This window comes from Aethina tumida, chromosome 1 (genome assembly GCF_024364675.1).
Source record: "Aethina tumida isolate Nest 87 chromosome 1, icAetTumi1.1, whole genome shotgun sequence".
NCBI lineage: Eukaryota > Metazoa > Arthropoda > Insecta > Coleoptera > Nitidulidae > Aethina > Aethina tumida.
Window position 1 is genome coordinate 60,059,617 of NC_065435.1, and position 24,671 is coordinate 60,084,287.

General features: G+C 30.1%; 3 protein-coding genes across 5 annotated transcripts; 1 reads left to right on the forward strand and 2 right to left on the reverse strand.

Moving 5' to 3' along the window:
• The first annotated feature begins 9,773 nt into the window (after window positions 1-9,773).
• On the forward strand, window positions 9,774-11,361 carry LOC109602814 (E3 ubiquitin-protein ligase COP1). 2 transcript variants are annotated; one of them, XM_020019253.2, is made up of 6 exons: window positions 9,774-9,871; window positions 9,936-10,058; window positions 10,110-10,421; window positions 10,476-10,598; window positions 11,030-11,145; window positions 11,198-11,361. In XM_020019253.2, exons 2-5 carry the CDS (start codon window positions 9,952-9,954, stop codon window positions 11,142-11,144), a joined length of 657 nt encoding a protein of 218 aa, XP_019874812.1. In that variant the 5' UTR covers window positions 9,774-9,871; window positions 9,936-9,951; the 3' UTR covers window position 11,145; window positions 11,198-11,361. The 2 variants fall into 2 exon arrangements, with proteins under 2 accessions (XP_019874812.1, XP_019874813.1); XM_020019254.2 differs by having other exon boundaries at window positions 11,202-11,361.
• A 3,425-nt stretch (window positions 11,362-14,786) lies between these two features.
• On the reverse strand, window positions 14,787-17,650 carry LOC109602810 (40S ribosomal protein S11). Of its 2 annotated transcripts, none has more exons than XM_020019249.2 (4): window positions 17,553-17,650; window positions 17,059-17,172; window positions 16,580-16,785; window positions 14,787-14,940 (listed from the first exon to the last, which is right to left on the reverse strand). In XM_020019249.2, exons 1-4 carry the CDS (start codon window positions 17,562-17,564, stop codon window positions 14,817-14,819), a joined length of 456 nt encoding a protein of 151 aa, XP_019874808.1. In that variant the 5' UTR covers window positions 17,565-17,650; the 3' UTR covers window positions 14,787-14,816. The 2 variants fall into 2 exon arrangements, with proteins under 2 accessions (XP_019874808.1, XP_019874807.1); XM_020019248.2 differs by lacking the exon at window positions 17,059-17,172 and adding an exon at window positions 17,210-17,344 and having other exon boundaries at window positions 17,553-17,598.
• Window positions 17,651-19,129: 1,479 nt separating this feature from the next.
• On the reverse strand, window positions 19,130-24,324 carry LOC109602816 (ATP-dependent RNA helicase DHX30). Its single transcript, XM_049961116.1, has 12 exons — window positions 24,293-24,324; window positions 23,194-23,281; window positions 23,049-23,128; window positions 22,001-22,718; window positions 21,569-21,782; window positions 21,057-21,513; window positions 20,742-21,005; window positions 20,045-20,680; window positions 19,808-19,994; window positions 19,563-19,755; window positions 19,430-19,509; window positions 19,130-19,375 (listed from the first exon to the last, which is right to left on the reverse strand). The coding sequence occupies exons 2-12, from the start codon at window positions 23,274-23,276 to the stop codon at window positions 19,204-19,206; spliced, it is 3,084 nt and encodes a 1,027-aa protein (XP_049817073.1). The 5' UTR covers window positions 23,277-23,281; window positions 24,293-24,324; the 3' UTR covers window positions 19,130-19,203.
• Between the last annotated feature and the right edge of the window lie 347 nt (window positions 24,325-24,671).

Below are 24,671 nucleotides of genomic sequence, written 5' to 3' on the forward strand. Positions count from 1 at the left end.
CATTTCTTGCTAAGAAAAATGACGTTGTTTATATAATTTGATGCAAGAGACATTCAACAGTCCGGTAGAATGAAATATATCAAAATTAATATAAAGATTTTTAAAGAGTTTAAAATATTTAATATTCGTAACAAAAAATAGAAGTAACTTTTCTTTTTTATTATGCAACTGGTCAATCTAATTTTATTTATTCAATGGATAAAATTATAGAAACGTTTTACTTTATTGTCTCATTGGTCGAAATGAAACTGTGAGAAAAATTTTAATTCAGCGTTACCAAGATCGAAAGAAACAAACAAGAAGAGATGGCTAAAAGTAAAAAATAAAGAAACTGGCTAAGTAGTACCTACGAAAAAAATTGTCTGAATTCGAAAAACTGGATAATTCGAATGTCAGAAAACAATCTTATCGTCAACTAAAATTTAATCTTTATATAATTGTTATATATTTAAAAGGATGATAATTATATTCATAATGATAAATTATCATGATATTTACCCTTCCACAATCATTAAGTCATATTTTATCAATAATAATTAAATTAATATCCACGAACAATTTGTATTGCCCTAAACTTCATTTAAAAAATCACATAAGCACTGTTGTTATTAAAAAATTAATTAAATGTAAAATACTTCTCTGTCTTTTGTACTAGCTACCTAACAGTAAAACTGATTTAAAAACTCTTCGTCAAAGAAGATTAAAAATCTCATTACTTTTGTCCTCATATGTATGTGATGTAGACCCCAAATTTTATAACAATTGGACCATTGATTCTATATGTTTTATTTCTACTATCACTTATTATTATTAATTTCACAATATTATTTTTGGTGTTTTTTCAAAATAATTAATTTAAAATTATTTATGTATTAATATTAATTTAAAGTTATTTATATATATGCCCCAAAATCTTATAAAATTATAATAGAAAAAATAAAATATTTTATATGAGGTTTTTAAAAGAAAGAAAATCTTGAGATAATAACAAATCAAGAACGGAGTCGATAACTGAAATTAAGTTATTATTCTAGAAATCCGATTTATGTTGCACCAGGAACTTGTTCGAGTTGAAAAATTTAAGACACGGGCAGCGTTTCCTATCGATCCAATAGTTCATATCCGTTGAATTATTGTAGAGTGCAGTAACAGTAATTAACCCCGGCAATACAAATTTTAATGAACAACATTTACGATGGTTCTTACGATGTGGCACGTCCGTAAATAGTAAATAGTGACCCCGGCGACCTGAAATTAATAAATAAATCATTGTTTAGCCTGTACGCCGATCTCGCGTTACACAAGTGGTACAGGGTGTGGAAGCTGTGCCCGGACACGTCATATCGCCCGATTTAAATGATCAATTAACCGTTGTCGTATTCGCATGGTATTAAGTAATGCGCCGCAGAGGCCTTAACATTCTTTCTGCGAGGTATTTCAGCTGCCGTTGGGTACACCCCTGCAAGAAGTGGACCTTGAGGTAGTTTTTTTTATTTATCGTAAGCGGCATTTATTGTTTATAAAACTGGTCTTGTTGTTGTTATGATTACGTTACATTCGGGAATCGCACGGAAAGTGCAGTTTTACTATCGGTTTGAATGTAGGATAATGAAATGACCGAGGCAATGAAAAGAAGAATAAAAGACGAAAAAAAGCGTGGGTAAGTGTCGGTAACTTAACACTACAAAGCCGGAGAAACGATTCTTAATTATTTTTACCACAGTTCTTAAGTAACGGAGGGCGGTGCGAACTTATGTGGTTTTACGGCGTTCGTCCTTGCACGTCTTATTGAACAATAATATTTTGACAAATTCTACATTGAGGCACGCCATAAAAAAATCGGGGAGGGTCCCTTGAAAATAACTACTTTATCTCGAGTACAAACAATTTTGCTCGTATTTGTTGGTAGAAGAAAAAAAGCTAACAAACGAGCTCTAATTAAAAATGTGAGTTGGCACAATTAATAATGGGTGGAGCGTTCAACACTAGGTCCCGGCATAACAGTAGTTAATTAAAAACTCTCATTAAAAAGACGCAGTCAAATAAATGCAGATATAATGTTAATTGAACATAATGCTACACAATAGTGTTAAATTAAATAGCGCTCAGATGTATAATTTCGCATGCATAATAGTAAATAACAATAGTCAAGGTCGGACTTTTCATTAAGGTCAATGAAACAACTATAACTGTGATAAAATCGTATAAACTACTTTTCTGAAACGACATATCCGCACCTAGCACGATACAAGCTATGCTTTTTCCTTAATTTGTGCAATATAGATATAATCTCATTTCGGTAGCAATTTTATGCGTAACAATCAGAAAGTTTTATGATGATTTAATTTTAATAAATAAATCTACATAAAACCGTAGGTTTAATTAAACTTTCCTATTTTATCTCGGTAATTAACTTAACTAACATTAATTTTTGTTTTGAAATGTTTATAAATCCACTTAGGTATATCATCCAGTATTCATTTTGATATTAATGCATAAACACTTCCTTAAACAAACAAAAATTGTTTCCAGTTTCAATAGTTAGATTTATTGAGTATTTATATATGTATTTATTTGTAGAGTAAGTTTTTCGTAAAAATTACTTAATTTTGCATACATTTTAGTCTATAATAAACCAATAAACGGATTTAATTGATTCCAAAATGTATAATATCTTTGAAAACAAATATTTAACGCTAACGTTAACTTATTCGTTAACTGACTAAATGTTTAATGAGAAAAGAACTGCAGATTATTCATCTTTAATTAGGAACTTTTTGGTAAACTGATTAAATGTTAACGAAATTAACCTTTTTATTAACATAAAACTTTGTAGATTGTTCTTCATTATTTAGAAACTCCGGTAAAAATTAATTCTGTATATTTTCAAAAACACGTATTTATCTATTATTTATTTAACTTGAACTTCATGGTCAACTGATTAACTGTTACTGAAGAAGTTTTTACTAACATATGACTTTATGGATTATTCTTCATTATTTAGAACCATACCAAATAATTTTAAAAAAATTGTTTATCATTAATGTTATGATTAAATGGTGATAGAGTTAAGATTTATTATCACATAATGCGGATTATTCTTCATTATTAAGAAAGTTTACCAAGAAACGAATTTGATTGATTTCGTAATATATAATGCGTTTAAAAATATATATTTATCATTAACCTTAACTAATTAGTTAAATAATATTAACGAAATTAACCATTTTACTAACATACGACGTTATAGATTAATCTTTATTATCCAGAAACTTCAGAAGAAAACAACAGATTTTACTGATTTCAAAATATATAATATTTAAAAAGTATATAAAATTAACTTATTTGTTCACTGCTTAACTGTTAACGATGTTTAATATTTTATTAACTTATGATTCTGTAGATTATTTTTCATTATTTAGAAATTATAATATTTTTGAAAAGAAATATTTAACAATAACGTTAGGTTATTCGTTAACTGATTAAATGTTAACGAGTTTGACCTTTTAATTAACATATGAATTTGCAGATTATTCTTCATTATTTAGAAACTCGAGTGAAAAAACAGATTTGATTGATATCGTAATATATAATATACCCAAAAAAATATATTTAGCATTAACGTTCACTTATTGGTTAACTGATCAAATGATAACGAAGTTAGCCATTTTATTAACATACTACATTAAAAATTGTCCTTCCTTAATTAGAAAGAAAAAAAACAGATTTAACTGATTCCGACACATATAATATTTATAATATATAAAATTAACTTATTTATCAACTAATTGCAGTTCATTTTTCATTATTTAGAAAATTCTAGCAAAAAAAAAAAAGATTTTATTCATTCCGTAAATATGTCTAAATAATTAACTTATTGGTAAACTAATTAACTGTTAACGAAGTTAACCTTTTAATTAACTTCGCAAATAATTCTTCGTTATTTAGAAACTACAATGAAAACATATTTAATTGATTCTGTTCATATATTTAATATATGACTTTGTAGATTATTTTTTATTATTTAAAACATTATATATAAATAGCAATAACCACTGTTTATCGTTAAAGTTTTGTTTATACATACAAGACATTGAAGTTTATTCATCATTCATTATTTAGAAATTTCATCAAAAAACGTTTTTAATTGATTATAAATATATAAAAAACATATTTAACATTAACGCTTACTTATTGTTTAACAAATTAATTGTTAACGAAGTTCACTGTTCTCAGCAATGACTCTCACTCAAAATTTTTGATAAATGAAGAAAAACAGTATTTCAAGAAATTTATTTCCCATTGGTCACTAATAGGAAGCGCCGCTTATTAATTACCTTTTACATAGGAATAAGACATCGTTTAATGTGGAGATAACGGTTTTTAGAAGAGTGATATCCTTCCATTAGCATCTCTCCAACGTTAAATTATGTTGAATGTTGTCAAAAATGTGTGTGAACCGACGAACGTCTAATTACATGAGTGATAGGAAGCCCACATCGACGCTAAAGCCAAATGATAGATTATCGTGGCTATGCAACAGGAACAATTAACAAATTACCTATTATAACGGATGAGATATTAACTGCCTGTACTTCTGTCAGTAGTCGCTCTTGCGGTAGCGGTGTTTTTGCTGAAAAATACTATAATTGCTATATTCAAGGTAGAGACACTATATAAAATTGTGTCGATAGTAAAGATATTTTGATGTGTTATTACTGTTTTAGATTATGTGGAATTTCACAACAGGAATTACAGAAAGCATTACTTATCAAGTGCGAAAAGACAAAATTGTATACTTGTGTAAAACAAGCCAAGGCGAATAAATTAAAGATGAATTTATTTAATTCAACTACGAACTGGATAAGTAATTCTAGATGAAGGATTATTCAATAATATTATTATCTGCAAAAATTTCTTTCAAATTTATATATACAATTAACACATGACGTACCTAAAACCAGATCAGACTTTAATCGAAACCAAAGTTTTAAAAAGTATTAAATCAGAATAAATTATAATCTGGATTTTATTGATTGGCAACAAAATACAAGTTTTTACAAAACTGGACCGAAGGTATTTGAATAAAATATTTTTAATAACTCTATTACATATTCATAGTGAATAATTCCTTTATACGATGATCACAATACATCTCAATTGATTGATTATAGTATTTACAGACCAGATAGAGAAAAACTGACTTAAGTATCCATTATTAAAGTTTTTTAAACGTTGATTACCGTAAACCACATTTTGATGCCTTTGACCGTCCCTGAAATATTTACGAAAACTGAAATTTGGTAGATCTAGAAAAGATGTAATAACTTATTTATTTTGACAAGCGGTACAAGTATTTGTTAGATAATGTAAGATATAATCATAAAGACTAAAGCACCCCATACCATAACACCCATTTTTCGGTGTACATGTCGCTCAACATCAAATTGAGGTTGACATGTTTCTCCCCGACGTCGTCTGACTCTTTTTCTCCCGTCATGTCCACCCAAGCAGAATAGTGATTCATCAGAGAAGAGGGTTGGATGTCATTCCATATTCCACTGTAGTCGTTATCTTCGGCGCTCAGCGTTCAGAGATACCACAAGATGGGGTCGATAATGCTGGAGTCCAATTGCCCTTATACGGCGGTAAACCGTTCGGACACTTACAATATGCCCTTGTTCTCCTAACCACACATGAGCCAAAGATCTAGGTGTCAAAAATCGGTCTCTGAAGGCCATTTTAGATGTCGATCTTGAATTACACCTATGCCCCTACGACGTCCGGTGCCTACAATATCTCAACAGTAGGATTTATATTACCGATTTGTCGGCCCTTTCCAAGTTCACTTAGCTGGCGATAAAATAAAAATCACCAAATTTTAATCGTTTACTCCTTGCTATAACATTTATGTCTTACCAAAGCCAATAACAACCCCCTACTTGGTGTTGCAATTTATTTGGCACAGAGCTGGTACATGCTTGGGACTGTTTTAAACTAATGTGGATGAAGAAATAAACAGTAATTATAATCAACGTTAACAACGTGATTTGCTACTACTACCTTTGCGCATACCTGTATGATATCATACCGTATATTGCGAACGCTTCGTTTAAAAATTACCGTTACCACCGCAGTACAAATACACCACCACTGCACTAATCTTATGTGGACGAAGCGTAAGACATTTATCTGTATATTTCCTACTCTCCTCAAGTACCACGAAGAGTTCACTAAAATATGGATAGATTGTATGCCTTATTTGCCTGTCTACGTGATTCAACAAATTCTTAGGTTGATATCTGGATACTGTTCCGACCAAGATAAAATATTTATGTTTTGTTCTCGCAACCAGTCCGTTACCACTTTAGACTTTTGTTTTGATAGTGACATTGTTTCGTCAATGTATACATAATATGGACCGCTATATGACATCGACAGCAGAGAAGCTACTTCCATACCATACAGTGGATAAAATAAACTTTTTATTCAGTCTCAACTCTACGTCTCTCTACGGGACGTCCAACATAGAAAGAACCATTACTTTTAAACAAGTTGAACTTGTTACTAAAAACTACAGTTTTTCTCTTCTGTGGTCCAATGAATGTGACGCTAAATGAAATGTAATGGGGCATTAACATTTTTTTTAAAGAAGCAGTTTCTTTCCAGGTCTGAATCCAGACAAACCAGTATTCACTAATTCCTAGAGTTTTTGAATTGGTATGAGTCAGGCCCATTTTCACTAAATTGATTTTGATGTGAATCAACCTTTTGTTGTTTTTAATTACGCGAATTATACATTTATTCGTTTTCGTCCAGAATTTTTAAGTTCCACCACATAAAATCAAATAGTAATTAATAAAGAAAAAAAAAATTAAATAAGATGGCCCCCTACTGTAAAACAATATTTTTAATATATATACACTATTGCTCATATGTAGAGCAACATTAAAAAACATAATCATTTTATTAAAAGAACAATTCTTTCTAATTTAAATTAATTTTATAATTAATAAGTATCTAAACATTTCGTGCCTCAATTTATACACGGTTATCTTTATTTACGTAGTTTTTATACAACATTTCGGACAGGGTTCATAAGTAAAGCAACCAAACTCTATATTCAATACAATTGATGTTATAATTTATTTCTGTGTCCGACATCGATTCTTAAAGCTAAAAATGTCTAGAAGTGTCCAGTTAACGATACAAATTAAACAACAATTTGTAAAAAAGTTCCAAAATGGTGAAAAAAGAGCAAAATTGCAGTAGATTTAAATTTAAACAAATCGATCATTTCAAGGAATTTTAACATAAGGAATACACTAGAAGGAGTTCCCAAAAGTGGTAGAAAACGTAAGACTAACAGAGCTGTGGACAGGAAAACAAAAACGCTTGTTGTTCGCGACACTTTTATCGGCGCATCCCGCATAAATAAAAAAATAAACTCAGAATGTTGGTGTGTACCATAAAACGAAGACTAAAAAGAACTGGTCTCTATGGCAAAAAACCAACAAAGAAGTCATTAATTTCTGCAAACTATAGAGCAGCGAAACTACTATTTGCAAGAGAACATGTGAACTGGACAGATGGGCAATGGAAAACAATTTTGTTTTTCAATGAAAGTCGGCTCCAATTATTCGAATCTGGTGGTATTTCATAGGTGAGGACCAATTAATGAAAAGTATAATCCCAAGTACACTGGACCCACTGTGAATCATGGTGGAAGAGGCGTTATGGTTTGGGGATGTTTTTCTGGTTTTAGCATCGCCCCACTAGTAAAGTTAGACAGGATAATGGATCGTTTTGTTCATCGTGTCTCTAGAATCATATGCTTCCATTTGCCGAAGGTTAGATTGTGAAAGGTGAAACTTCCAACACGACAATGATACATACGACTAAGTTCATAAAAGAATGGTGCGCTTCTCAAACAGTACGTGTCATGGCTTGGCCAGCACTAAACCCAGACCTCAATCCAATAGAAAACTTTTGAGAAGAAATTGATTGGAAAATCCCTGCAAAAAAACTGTCAAATATGAAAGAAGTTCAAAATCACTTGAAAGAAATTTCGAACGATTATATTGAAAAGCTACTAAAATCAATGAAGAAAAGGTGTTTAGAAGTTATTAAAAGCAATGAATATAATATTAGATACTAAATAAAAAAAGATTAAATGTACGTAAGGTTGTTTTATTTTAAAGTTGCTCTACTTTTGACCCTTGAATATAACACTTCGTTCAATAAGTCCCGAGACTAACAACGAAAACAACATATTTTTTTCAAAAATCATTTTTATTCATCAATATAATCTCCTTTTAGAGTGATACAATCGTTTCAACGCTTTTCCAACATTTCTATACCATGTTTATAAAAGTTATGCTTCAAAATAGGATTCAGTTTCGGCAATGACCTCCTTATTCGAGCCACTAGTCGCTGGGGTCTAAATCTGGCGAATACGGGGGGTGGGGATGCAAATCAAAGCCCAACTCGTTCAATTTTGCCTTTGTTTTCATGGACATGTGGCTTGCTATTTTGTTCCACTGAAAGCAATCGCGGCACCCACTTGGAAAAAACCTGTGTCATTTCTGCAATCTCACGGACCCCCACTTTGCGATTTTTCATTATGATTTTGAACATTTCACCCATTTTTTCCAGTGTAACGGCTTTCAATGACCTACCCGAACGTTCCCTATTGTTTGTGTCCGTACGACCACGTTTAAACTCAGCATACCACCAACAAATCGTTGGTTTGGATGGAGAGGAGTCCGGGTAATGTTTTTCAAGCCATTGCTGGGCTTCTACGGTGTTTTTACCCATGTTTTATCAACATGCGAAACTCCCTTTTCTCCATTTTTCAAACAAATTACAAAGTGACTTTACTCTAACCTCGATAACTCTACTGTATGTGGTCCGATCGACATAAAATTTTTACACGTTTCATGTAAAGGTTCGTACTAGAGAAACGTGGCCAGTTTGGTACTACTAGGACCATTTCTGGGTTAGTCTCGGGACTTATTGAACGATGTGTTACATATATATATATACAATTTTACCATTTTTTTTCATTTAAAAGAAAATTTTAACCCCTTAACTTTGATAAAATACATGGCCAAACTGTGGTTCACGAGCCACACGCGGCTTTTTGAAAGATTATTTGTGGCTCTCGATAAATGTACCCGAGTTCTCTTTTCATTCCAGAATTATCAAGAAAAGTGAAAAAAATGTGTTTAATTTTTAATATTTAAATTCAATACACACATTTTGTACTTTTATATATATATATATATATATATATATATATATATATATATAGTTTTCAATAAATATAATATTAATATATTTCTGTAAACAATTTTTTTAATATCTTTTTTGCACACGTATTTAATTGCAGCTCGCAAAAAATTTAAAATTTTGAAAAATGGCACGAATTATCAAGAACCTTGGCCCTGAAATATATTAAAACTCGTCCCTAGACGCCCGCAATATTCAAATTCAACCAATATAATATACCATGTACATGTAAATAGTTTTTCTTTAAACAATTTGGTACATGTAAACAGCACCTTTATTTGAAAAACTACGGAAATTCCCAGTTTAAACTATCCAAACTATCAGAATAGACGCATGCGCAGTACAGCTCTTCAGACGGTTTCCGTTCTTTCTTCGGACAAGGCAAATGCGATTTAATATTGAACAGTGTTACCAAAGTAATATTTAAACAAAACACTTGAAAATCGCTGTTTAATTTGGCAGTATATCATTTAATCATTTCCATAGCTGTGCCTTACACGTCACACCGCTGCTCCAAAAAAACTTTTCATGTATTAACTCCTTTCTTTTATTTTATTCCGAATTATCCCGCTTGTGTCGAGTAAGTACTACTGTATAAAATGTTTATCTGCATATCCATTTTATATTCCATTTTTCCAATATAGGCCCCCAAAAGTCACGATGAGTTGTCAAATATGTCGAGCGCCATTTACGAAAGATTCGGATGTTGCCAGTACCCCATGTGGACATCTCTTTGATTACAATTGCATTGTAGAAATACTCGAAACGTAAATTATCTCAAATATGCATTTGATTGTTTATTAATCTTTATTTCGCAGAACGGAAAGATGTCCAAAATGTGACATAATATGTACTAGTGACACTTTACTCAAAGTGTACATTAGTTTTCACGTTTTCGAAGACCCAGAGGAGCAGGAAGAGGAAATTGGGCAGATGAAAGAACAACTCGACACTAAATCTAATTCTCTTAGGGATCTGAGAAGGGAGTACATAGATGCGCGCATGATATGTAATGATCAGATTAATGAAATTAAACAAATGGAGTTGCAACGTGAACTGGCGGTGCAAGGTGTCAACAATATGAAAGAAGATATACTTTCTTTAAAATATACGGTTTCCAGAAAAAAAAAGTAAACCTTTTATATAATTTACATAAAATATTTATATTGTTAGAATTATTCTAGATCAATTACGTTTAATGTCCATGAAGGTGTGGCAGCAAGACGCTTATTGTTTAGACACTCTAGAATACGGCAGCTTCATAGAAGGGTTATGAGAAATCTTAATGGCCAAATTAATCACGTAGTGTAAGTACAAGCACAGTCAAGTAGATTTTAGATGGTAAAATCAGCAATAAAACGAACGAGGAGGAATATTTTTCTGGCTTACATTTATAATATTTTGACGAAGCCATATCTTTAATAATCCTTCTTACTCGTTTTAATGCCGATATGAATATCCATCCAATAATGACTCGATTATTTTAACAATGTACTCCACATACTATTCGAACAACGGGAGGTCAAAATTCGTGTATGCGCGCACCATCTGATCAACATCTTCCATTTAAATGGGTAATTTTTTACATGTATTTCAAATGGACTATATATATCACTATAGTATCTACAACATAGAACTTCCAGCCCACTTCGTTGTATAAAATTGAAAATAGGTGGAGACCGCTAGCCATGTAAATGTGTAATAGCACTTGATGATGCTTCCTATATTTATTTTTTAGCAATACATACGAAGACTTTAAACGTAATCAAAATAGAGAAAAAATCTATTTGGAAACCAAACTAAGGGCATATAAGAGAAAACTAGAAATGTTTGAAGCGGCCAGTCGCATTTAAGGTAAAGATATTGTAATGTATTATAATTTTAATTAACAATTAAATTATTTCAGTTAGTTCGAAACATGGTCTTCCATCTGAAGCTGCCAGAGGATTAGGCCCAATTTGACTGTTTCCAATGTAATAACTTGTTTTTCTTCTGTGTAGAGTGAATATAGTTTAGTTTAAATTTGTAATTTTTAACATTTCAAATATAGATTTTTGGATGTTCCACTTAGTTATCATTAATGTTTTATCAGATTTAATAAAAACAATTTCAAAAATCGCTTCGATTCACCGTAACATTTAGAATGTGCAATAACCTTAATGAAGAAACTAATGAAAAGTCCTTTCTTCATTTTGTTTACTCAATTTTAAAAATAAAATTATCTAAAAGTATTAACAAATCCACCTTCAGAAAATCTCGAATACCTACATTAAAAGTGCGCCTATGTAACAAGTTTATTACCCCAGTTTTAGTGTTCTCCGCAAATTAATTTAGGTGACATACATTTCATGTGGTCGTAAAAAGTTTCATTAGTTCCCTTGAGTTTACAAAACAATTACTTTTCACTCATTGCATCCCCATTCAAACTTTATTCGAAAACTTTATGGGCGATACTTAATCTTCCCATTAAGAAAAATGTCAATAGACGTGTTATATCCTGAACACTAAATCGTGAATCGATGTTACAAATTATTAAATTATCATTAATGTTTGCTGAAATTTGCTTAAATGATGTATTGATGCTCGTGAGCGCATTCCATCGATACCTCCAAGATATAAACTGAGAGAAATCTGTTATTTATTGAATCGCACACCTTCAACAATTTGTTCATCTCGATCGCAGTTATATAATTCATATTCAATGTCACAATGAAGGAAGTAATTTGAGGAACATTTGAGAAACTATTGGCCGATTAGGTATCAAGCCAGCGCTTCTTTTCAAGGTGAGTAGTATTTATATGAATAATCGTATTACACATTGTGAAATCCACGCGGTAATTTCGCATTATTTTAGCCTTTGGAACGGTATTGGATGTTCTTTATGTATCGACATGCATTAGTCTTAGGTAATTTTTAAATTGTTACGTAAAGTGAAGCGAAGATAAATGAAATGAGTATGATGCTGTAACATATACGTGTTATGGTAATTTATAAAATATACGGAAATGTATAATTAAGAGTACGTTTTGGGATAAGATTTATTCCAGATGATGAGAGGTTAAACCCAACAATGTATTAATCAAAAAGAGGAATCATTACATAGTCATCAGACATATTATTACTACCAAATACTATCGACTGCAGCAAAGAAATTATTTCAAAAAATATTACCAAAATGTAATACTCGGCTACCACAAAAAGAATCTCTGAAAGTTTTGTATACATTGTATCACATACATACATACATTGTATCCACAAGGATTTGCACTTGCGGTCGCACCTATTGCTTTTAACAAGTTAAATATTTACCCATTTTCAGTTTTATGAAACCCAAGCCGCATGTATATTGAAACTTCGAACGTTGGGTTTGTCCAATTTCCAGTTTTTTCCTGTCTATAATGAAATGTTACTTGTACATAAATGAAAGTATATATATATATATATATATATATATATATATATATATATATATATATATATATATATATTTCTTTACTTTCATTTATGTACAAGTAACATTTCATATATATATATATATATATATATATATATATATATATATATTTATACACGCGAGGCATTGCAATTCGATTTTAGTAAATAATAGCTCGAAAAATAGACAATAAAAAGTTCTGCGAATGCCACAAAAATTATATATTAAACCACTCTATAGCAGTATACTATATATAACATATTCAATTTCTCAAGTACCACTTGCGACACGCCAATTTAGGATATTTCCTCTTGTTTCAATGAAACAAAGTGGTTAAAACATATGTTATATAAAAACCTGAGTTTTAGAAAACTTTCTTAAGATCAAACTCCGTTGAATGATTTCCCCTTCTACATGAATTTTTAGCTTTTTGATAAACTGAAAAGGTCTTTCCTGACATTGGTAACGCTGAAAGCTGGATTCAAAACACGTTATTAGACCTACACGCAAGCCATAATGTTGTTTTGAGCATTAAGTAAAATGAATCATTGTTGAAAATGTCCACAGATCCATCTCATCAAGTTGATTTTAAAAAGATATATTTCATTGATTTTTGAATAGTAAGATAAGAATATTCAAAGCTTTCTTTGTAAAATGATGAAATTCGTTTTGTCTTTTGTGACAACTTCACTTATGTGAGCCTGGTCATAATAAAAACGAAGTGCAATAATCGACTAAACGCTGAATCTGAATTAAGATTAAAATTAAGCAAAATTACTTCATATAATCGACTCCATTTCCGACTAATAACAAACCCACATTAATTAATAAAAATAACGTATATGTTACTATTTTATTTGTTCTATTTATAATATGTTCTGAAGTGTACACTAAATATTTAACATTAAATTGTGCTGTTAAAATAAAACGTGTTAGTAAATAATCTCCTTGTCTTCAGCCCTTACGGCGAGTAAAAACAAACTTAAACCGTTTATTCACATGTGCAATAGTCTTAAAATATTATCCTATTATGGAAATTAAAGCAACTCGAAATACCTCTCAGAAATCCTATCTCTAGTCCGTGAGAAAAACAAAATATGATGTTTATATGTTCGATTCTTTACTAGCTTACTATTTATAAATACTTTCTCTTACTAAATAGTCGACAGACAAGAGCTTGAACTGTTTTAGGGTAAAATGTATAAAGCAGTTGTTTATGGACACTTCTATACAGAGTATTTGAAAACTTCTGCTAGGTGAGTGACATCTCTCAAATAACGAGTAGAAATTGTTCCTTTACATAAACAAATGTGGTAAATTACGTGGTCAAAGCACATTGAGGAAGTTACGAGTTTAAAGAGCTTTATGCGAAATTAAATAAAATACAGACGTATTAATTAAGAATACACTATTCTAAATATTTGACTGTTGTTAACAGACGAATAAAATAAATAACATAAACATACACATAACTATTTATTTATACCAGGTAATGAATGATACCTGATCGAATTAAATGAATTAGTTTCTTCTAGGATTATCATTTACGTTGAAAAAACTGCGAACAATAATTAAACCAGTTCAGATTCTCAAATGAACCATGCTAATTCCAGAGTGTCAAACATTAGTCATCAAATTCCACATCTTGTATTAAAAATAATTCTGGCACAATTTGCCGAGTCAATCAAGAGCAGAAGACTTATCCATTTTTGTAGAAACTAAAAAAAAATCTCAGAAATTAAAATAATCAAATCATTTAAAATAAAATTATTGAACTTCTCATAGGAAACCGTTGCTATTTCGTGACCAACAATAATTACTTTAGAACCTGCCTTAAAAGTGATTGCTGACACGAAGCTATTATTCGTTGTAGAAAATAACCGCTCTTCAATATAAATGTAGCCGCGAATTGTGACATGTGGGGTGAGTTATTACAGAAATCGCAGGGGTGGATCTTTAAATCGTAGACATGAAAAACCGATTTGGCTTATTGAATTTCCTGCAAAAAATGCTTTCATCCGCACAAATCATCAAATTGAGGAGAAATAAATAAAACCCGGTGTAAATTAGAAAAATTTATTTCTACATCAATTTAAAACTTTTTGAAGCTCTTTTTCGAGCTACTGCCTTTTGTGACTTTGAGGACATTGAATCTGACGGTTTTAGACAGTGGACGACATTCTCCAATTGTGACTACATCTCCGATTTCAACGTCCCTGTAACAAAAAATTGATATATTAGTAACATTATCCAAAATATGTCCAGTCTAAATTTGTAACAAAATACGTATAAGTGGATTTTCAAATATTATGTATCAAATTAATAATAATCCTGAGTTTCAACAGTCAATTTAATTGGTATATCACGTATCATGTGATAATTTTGTTACTTTGTTACACGTTAAAGTTATTCTGTGCGGTTTAACGAAAAGCTTCATGTTAGCTTTTACCTACTTACTCTAATTTCATTTATGAACGTGCAACATTATACACTATGTTGCCCTATAAAAATACAAATACTAGTCCTCAAATTGTTGAAGCCTATCTATGATAATGTTACTGATTATGTATGTTTCTGTAGTCCTATAAATTAATTTATTTGTTACTTTAAAATAAAAGTAGGAATATATATACTAATCATGATGTTAACGTTAACGTAACTATGGTTCTTTCATCATTTATATATGTTATCAACAATGAAACATTAAGCACTAACATAACATTTAAAAAATACCTCTCGATACTACAATGTTTTTGTGCTTACAGGTATTATACAGAAAAGATAATTTATCAATGCAAAATCACAATTAATAAGTAAATTAATATTTACACTTGGTATGTAAGAAGTTTTAAAAGAACAAAAATAAAGTATAAAAATGTTTTAAGTCTATGAATTTTCTTGGATCAAAATATATTTTGCATAACAAAAATATAATTCTTTAAATAATCTTAATATTTATCATATGAATTAACACCTTTAGCCAATCAGGATAATGATTTAAATGAACACGAATATTAACAAGTCAATTGTGGAAACTATTTCTCTACAACTTTGTTCTTGTATGTGAAACTTTTAAATATCCTATATAACAGGGGCATGGATTATTTGTGGCTCTCAATAAATGTATCCTTTTCATTCAAGAATTATCAAAAGTGAAATAAATGTTTATTTTTTAATATTTTGTACTTTTATTTATGTTTTCAATAAATATAATTTCTGTAAAAAAATTTTTTTAATAACTTTTTGCATATCTTTTAAATACGAATTTAATTGAGGCTCAAATTTCTCAAATTAAATTCATTATAAACATGTTTATGTCTATGCTTACAATACAATTTGTGATACAATTATTTATATTATTATTGAATATTATGTTTTCAAACATATCCTGTAATATAAGTGACTTGTTTCCTTTATGACATAATTTTCATGTTAAATATTATATGAGAAATCCTTTTCTTTCACCATATGCACTTGTTTACATATATCACAATACAAGACCAAACATCACTTGTTTTAGGCTTCCCTTAATCATACATGTTGAATTTTGATCAGACCAAGGCAAATCAACAACTACTTCTCAGTCTCTTATGTTCACGAATTGGAAGAGCCACTAAAAAAATCAGTACAACTTTTTATTGACTTTATAAAGTGATAAGTGATATAGGTTGAGAACAAATGCATGAAAAAGAATCTAAAAATAATCTTATTCTTTTTGTATGTAACGTTACTTAAACCAAACAAATAACCAAATATGGATCTCTTAACATATTTCAAAAATAATCAGTCCGGCTAAGAATATACGTATCGGCCGATTATTTCGTAAAATTTTCTGTTAAAACAAAAATTGATTACCTGAAGCACGGTGACAAATGTACAGACATATTCCTATGCCTCTTCTCAAAACGATTGTACTTTCTGATGTAGTGCAAATAGTCACGTCTCACAACAATGGTGCGCTGCATCTTCATCTTTTGGACAACGGCAGTCAAGATACGTCCACGAATCGACACATTTCCAGTGAAGGGGCATTTCTTGTCAATGTAGGTTCCGTCAATGGCCTAAACATAAAATTTTATTAATTTATGTGCATTACAAGTTTTAAGCTCCAATTAGCCCACCAGTTAGTATGTCCCAGACTTATAATTTACCACCAAAACTACAACTACCTACCTACCTGTTGATTAACAATTTTAGAAATTGGAAACTTGTTTATTAATATTTGCAAATGTTTCATCAGTTTCCAATTTCTTATAATTAAAACTAGATATCCCAAAAGCCCAGCCACCTCCAAGACAGTGTCCTAGAAAGCAGAAATAAACATGCACACAAACCTCACGGGGTGTCTTAAAACCCAATCCAACACTTCGAGATAGCCTGTACTTCTTTTTGGCCCCTACTTTTTTGTTGAGGAACACGGTTGGTTGTTTTTGGAAGGCCTTTTCGGTCTAAAATAACAAAAAACATATTAGAAAAGCTATGTACCTCTCTAGGAGTTTTGAAGCCCAGTCCAACTTCACGGTGATAACGAAGGGACTTTAATGATTTGCCCTTCTTTCCTCCTAAACCTTTCTTCCGGTTAAGGAAAATCGTAGGCTGACGTTGGAATGATTTTTCATTCTGAAAAATTAATCAATGGCGTAACCTTAAAACATTGTATACCACGTGCAAACGTAAATACATTTGAGTAACACACAAACTAATGCTAAAACTGGTGTTGTCCATGGTTCACATTCACTAATACTCTGTAATTACTTCAAATATAGCGTTTAAGAAGTTTATTAAATAACAAAAATTTAACAAAATATACGGAGAATAGTCTACTTACTTGATCCGCCATGTTGACACGGTAAAGAAAGAATTACGACAGAGGAAGACGTTACTGTCAGACCAACGGAACTGGAATTGTGGGTACTAACAAAAGGCGCGAAAATTAAATGTAAGTGCGTCTTCGATGTCGCAATGCTCTACGAAATATAAAAATTTGATTTACATTATAAAATTTTTAAATTAATTGATATGCTTATTGTATAATATTATTTTTATTAATATTTTACACTTAGTAATATAAATAAATATTCGTAACATAAGATACATACATACATACATAATTTTTGTTAAGAAAATATTAGATTACAATTTTAATATTTTATAATATTTATTACAAAATATTGTCAGAATCTAATATAAATAGTTCTGCGACTATATACAATAAAATCAGGAAGAGATTTTTTATAAAATAAACAAAGGATTGTATTGATCTTTATTTAAAAAAAATATTATTATGATGTAATCTATCCACCCACCTAAATTAACAAAAAAGTAAACTTTTTAGCATGTAATATCAGGATTTATTATTATAATAAAATACACAGTAATTTTACAGATTTTACTTATTTATTTATTCTGCGGTAATATATTCAGAGAACATTGGATAGAATTTTCATCCTATTACACAATGAAATTTAGTGACAATTTTGAATAAATTTGATCAAAAAACTAAAAACAAATATTAATCCATAAAATACATATATTATTAGATCCTTCTCATACTGTTGTTTATAGGAAACTTCAGTAAGAAATTACCACCTGGTAGTGGTACTACTGGTACAAATAGTTGAAAATTACAATCTCTTATAGTGAGACAACAAGCAATCACAGCTACCCTTGCTGTCCAAATTACCTTGCTTCTTTGATACGAAGAAAAATATTTCAGCAACATTACGACAACTAAGGATTAATATTAAATAATTTTCTTTAAGTACCGAAATGGTATATTGCAAAAATGTCAATATTTACAATGAAATTTTAAAAAGTTATTCTTGCAATATTAATAATATTCTAATATTTTGACAACGTACTGTAAGGAACATGTACATTTATTAAATAATTATTTTTAATCTAATATTAATAATCTATTTTGATAAAATCATCTTAAACAATAGAATATGTAAAATTTAACGATAAACTGAGGCAGTTTATTATTAATTTATACAGTGTCTTGCAATAATTAAATATTTATTTAATACATATGATTTTCATACTGTACAAATTGTTAATAGAATTCTACAACAGATTCCAAAGTTTATAAAAATATTTATTTTATGAAATATTGTTGTTTATATAAATTTATAAATTTTTATTTTAACTCAACTTTTTTAACATAAATATGTTGTGTTAGAATGAAACCAAAAATAGCATTTTAAGGTTAAGCATTACAGTGAAATATTCACAAATATTGGATTTCGACATTAATAAAATATTAATTTTAAATATATAGCATAAAAATTCTATTAAACTAATTAAACTATAATAATTTAAGAAGCATAAGACGGTCAAAAGACTTTTGTTTTAGCCTCAACATTTTTATTTACTAACTTGAATTTAATTTTAAATAAAAAAACTTTATTTTGGTACAAATATTTATTACTTTAAATAAAACTCTAAATTAAAATAATAAAATAATAAATAAGTTTAAATTATTTAACTTTGTCTAAAAGTAATATTTCATTCAAATTGTCTAAAACTTTATTCCAGCATTCACTGACTTCAGTATTTCTATATCCCGCATCGGTTGTAAGTAGTTCATTCATATAATATTCATAAATGGCGTCTATTGCTTTTTTACATTGTATCATAATTTCAGCTTCCCTAAAAAAAATTAATTAATTTCATAAACTAAAAATTATTAACATGTCATATTACGATCTAAGGCACAGAAATTCTATATTTGTATTCTTAAAATACAATATAACCTTGTCAGATGAACTATCTTCGAAGTCAGCCTGAAACATGCGATTTAGTAAGTAAATAGTAAAAAGGTAAATAAATTAGACACCACATTTTTTAAATCAATTTCCTCATTGGTGAATAGCACTACAGCCAAGTTAGACATGAGACTTGTTTCTCCTGTAAACGTTGCTCGGCGTATATTTGAGCTACTTTCATAGAGGTGAATCAGAAAGTTCGAGGGATATTCTTTTCTTTTATAGTTAACACTTTCAGATGAAATTTTAATCTTTTGTTCTCGTCTGCAAATGAGAATTTTTTAATTTTAAAAATTATAGTAAGTAGAAAATATACTTATTATAAAATACATCAACATTTTTAAATGTAGTTTTGGTAATGTCAAAATTGCGATACTTTAATAGGGTTCCCACTCCAGAATAAAGTACTCCTTTAATAAGTTCTTCGTTGTCAAAATAATCATCACTAGATTTAAGCAGATCATGAAATTCATCCAAATACTCGTAGTAATATTTCCATAATTCTAAAAATTATATTTGAATATTACATACAAAGGTTTATTGAATCACTTACTTTCCACCATGGTTAATTTATGATATATTAGATTATTTTTATTGCAGAATATCTCTCTTTCCAAAGGATCATCAATAGACATCCACTGATCAAACAGTTCCATCATGGCCAGATGATCACTGTTATCACAAAATTTCTTTTTTAATACCCTCACTGTCTCTTTATCATCAAATCCAAATGCAAAAATGTTTGTTTCAGTCGAAAACATAGTAATAATATCCAAAACTGGGGTAACGCATTTATAAATTACCGAATTTACAATCGCCTTCGATAATTTTGGGTCTAACGGAAATTTTGCCACAGTCCTTCCTAATGGCGTTAAAATTTCTGAGCTGTCGAGGAGGTTCATATCTTTAAGTTTCTTTACAGCATTCAGAACTGCTTCAGAACTTGGTGGACTAGGCATCAGCTTCATAAATTCCTCAGAGTTCATATTATCAGTGAAAAGTTTACAGTCCAAAACAATTTTCGTTAATGATTTACGCATAATTTCTGGCATTGTATAACTATCCATCATTAGATATTTTGATTTAGGATACAAATGGAAACATTCCCCAGATTGGCAACGTCCAGCTCTCCCTTTGCGCTGATTGGCACTCGCTCTTGATATCCAGTAATTATCTAAATAGGAAATTCCTGAAAGAATCATTAATATTAATTTATTAACTAAAAAAGTAATTATAGTTAAAGCTGGTACCTTTCCCGTAGTGGAAACGCACTTCTTTTGAAATACCAGTATCCACAACATATGAAATGTCATCGATGGTAATAGAAGCTTCTGCTATATTGGTAGATAAAATAATTTTTCTGATCCCAGGTGGTGGCTTTGAAAATATTTTGTTCTGTTCTTCTTCCTGCATTTTTGAATGTAAAAGATGAACAACCAACGTATTGTCATCAGGAATCAAACTTTTAACCCTAACCAAATCATCCCAACCTGGCAAGAAAACCAAAATAGCCCCTGGAATAATATTATTAGAAATAAATGAAATAATAGATTTATTAATTATACCTTCTTCTTTGTTTCTGTGAATATAATTTAGAAGCGTAACTACATCCTTATGTATCACACTGGGAGATGAGCTTCCACACATCTGTTGCGTGAGCTTTAAGTCGAGGTCGCAGTCATCTAAAAAGTATTGTTTAACTGGATAAGTAAAACCTTCAACTTCCAAAACAGGCGCTCCATTAAAATATTGTTGGAAGATATTCGTGTTAATGGTTGCACTCATAACAATGATTTTCAAATCAGGATTATTAGTCAATGCATTTCGCAAAAGAGTCATCAATAAATCCATATCAAGACTTCGTTCATGGACCTCGTCCAAAACAACGTGCGTGAAACTAGTTAAATTAGGGTCGCTCTTCATACGGTTTAACAAAATTCCGGTTGTACAGTATAAAATTCTGCCCGTGTCCTCGTTAAATTTCGATACCATTTTAACTTGATAGCCCACTACTGGCGAAACCTAAAAATAAATCAACATTTCGAAAAAATTTACAAAATATATTCTTTTTAGTTACGATTTCGTATCGTTCACTGGCAACCCTTTTCGCAAGAGAGACTGCTGCAATTCTCCTAGGCTGTGTTACAGCAATCTTACAAGGTTTTTCATCATCAGCTTCTTGTGCCCAAGCTTCAAGTATGTACTGCGGAATTCTTGTGCTTTTACCACAGCCCGGATCTCCCTTCAGGATCACCACCCTATTTTCCCTTAATAGTGAAATAAATTTTTCTCTGAAATATGAAAATAGAGTGTCGCATCTTGTTCATGTGACCTTTTATACTAGCGTGTACTTACTTCCCATAATATTATTATAATATGCCTTATCGACTATTGTTAACATAGTAACATAATTATTTTTAACAAAGAAAAACAAAAGTATTCAACTTACACTTATCTAGTTTTATTGAATAGAATATATATAGAATATTACACTGAGTAGATCACTTACTTAGAATCAGAAATCGGTAGTTTGACCTCTTCATTGGTGAGGTACCTGTCCCAATTGAAACGTTTCTGTACGTTATCAGAAATTTCTGTATCTGATTCTAAAGCTGATACATCTGAATTTGTTTCATCAGAAGCATTCTCCTCAAATCTAGGTGCAAATTCAGTGTCGTGTAGATCACGGATCGCAGTCATTCGTTCCACGATCTGCTCTGGGAGTTTTAGCTGCGGCACAGAATTAATTAGCATTCTCCTTGCATCGTGCTCGTCTACCAGTCTGGGCATTCCCCGTTCGTCAATCGCTTTATTGGACAACAACCAAGACAATGCTGCAATGCTGGCTTTAGCTGAAGCATCCACCTTTGTTTTGCCTACAGCACTAAATTTTATATTTTGGGGCCACTTAAGATGGTAGGTGCACTTCCACTGAAGCTCAGGTTCCTGAATCATTTGGTAAACACAGGCCAATTTCAAATCATTCCTCTTTAATTCATGGACAACCATTTGGAATATATTATGGAATTGGTTTTTTGGGAATGGAAAAAGGGACTGCACATATTCATGCATTCCCAAATCCGCTTTGTATTCGATTTCCATACTGCGTGATTCGGGAATGGTAGACATGAATTTAAGCGAGGTTTGACTGTCAATGGGCTTATTGCTTAAAAATTGTCGATTCTGTTTGGATACCGTGTTTTTAAATACAATGGATGAAATATCACCTAAAAATAAATATTACTTTAAAGTTTTTAAATATATCTAATATTAATGTAGTGGACATAAATGTGAATATAAATTTTAAATATTTTACAATTTAGATAGTTATTTTGTTTTTAATAGCTTTTGTTCAAATTAAACCAGAGTATTTAAATAGGATTCAGAATATGCATGCAGTTAATATGTTTGTGACAAGTGTGACTCTTTCATTTACATGAGTTCACTTCATATTAATTTTTAATCAAAATTATTATTATTAAGCATTAAAGAATAAAATGTGTACAGGAAACATTTGACCCTATAAGTCACATAATATAGAAAATCTAAATTCTTACCCGAGTTTTCTCCCAAGTTTTCTGGTTGGCCATCTGGATAAATATGATTGGACTTGTAACCATCTGTAGTATGAAATATTCTAGAAATATAATATAATAGTAACAAATAATATATAATCCCAAACCATTTCCCAAAATAACTTACCTTCGTATATCACCAGAAAGAGAACTTGTCCAATATCTCATACGACTCTCTTTAATTATTTTATGTGATTGCAGCTGTAACATAGCACCTAGAATAATATTGTAAGAACGCAACTTCTACAAAAATTTTAAAAAGCTTATGTGCATTGAGTACAATTTATGACTCGTTTGACTAAATGCAACTGTGTAATTTAAATTTAATCAAGAAGTGCAAGTTTGACGAATCTGACCTACACCATTTTTTGCTCCTCTGATTGGGTTTAAGGCACTATAAACCAAGAAACGTTGAAGTTTTGTGTTCATTTTCCGGTGTTGTTTACTTATGTCTATTTTCTTTTCAAAATGACTATATTTTCGTTGAGCTAACGTGACGAACCCTAAACACTTATTCTGCTTAAAATGAAGGGTATAATTAAATGAACCCTGAAATATGACATTGATTGGCGAGTTTATTAAAGTTTTATACATTTTGAGTAAGGAACACAAGATAACCAGTTAGATATTTAAGGTTATGTCATTTATTTTGTAAAGGGAGTTGCATATATTTACACATATTCAAATTTATTTTTCTCACTATCAATTCAGTTTTTAAATTCTGTTTATTTTGTTGTAAATGATTACATTAAAGTTATTAGTCATTATTCATTGGGTGACTGAACATTTTAATACAGATGAAAATTAAAAAGGATTATTCCATGTTTTCAAATATTTTCAATTTTTATTTTAATTGTAAGTCGACATTTTACTTTAAATATGTTAAATGATTTTATTTTAATAAAATAAATGTACATTTCATAATTTTTGGATACAGTATCATGTAAAATTTACGTACTAAAATATTTGAGAAAATACTTCAAAACTGTTGAATACAGATCATATTTTGTGTATTGAAATGAATAATCTCGTTGTTATTACTTACAAATGCAAAATATTTTGTTCTAAAACTTAGTAATGAGATGACATTTTAAATCGAATTGATTTTGTTCAATATTATAGGTTTGTGATTTGAAATTCTATAATTTCAAATTAGATGCAAACCTGTTATTTATGTATGTAAAGTTATTAAGTGAATTGTAGTAAATAATATTAAATTTACTTACCAAAATCTGCGACACATCGGAAAGGAAATGCCACAAATGACAAATGACAATTATTTTAAAAAGGACGAGTATGTTTTGTTTTTAAAGTTAGGCAAAATCTGCACACATTTTAATATTTTTAATCCAGTTGGCTATGACTAAATGAAATTTAGGAACATTTAATTCTTAATAAATATGCATTATTTACTTACAACAGCTTAAATTACTGTGTCTGGTCAGGTCTAGGGCGGTGATTATACGATGACGTAGCTAAATTCAGGGGTACATATTTTTTAACCATTTTAATTTGTATTACTAGGAAAATAATTTTATATAGATTGGTAATCCTTTGGGGTGTTTATGGGATATGAATTCAAACTAATTTTTTTCATCATTAAAA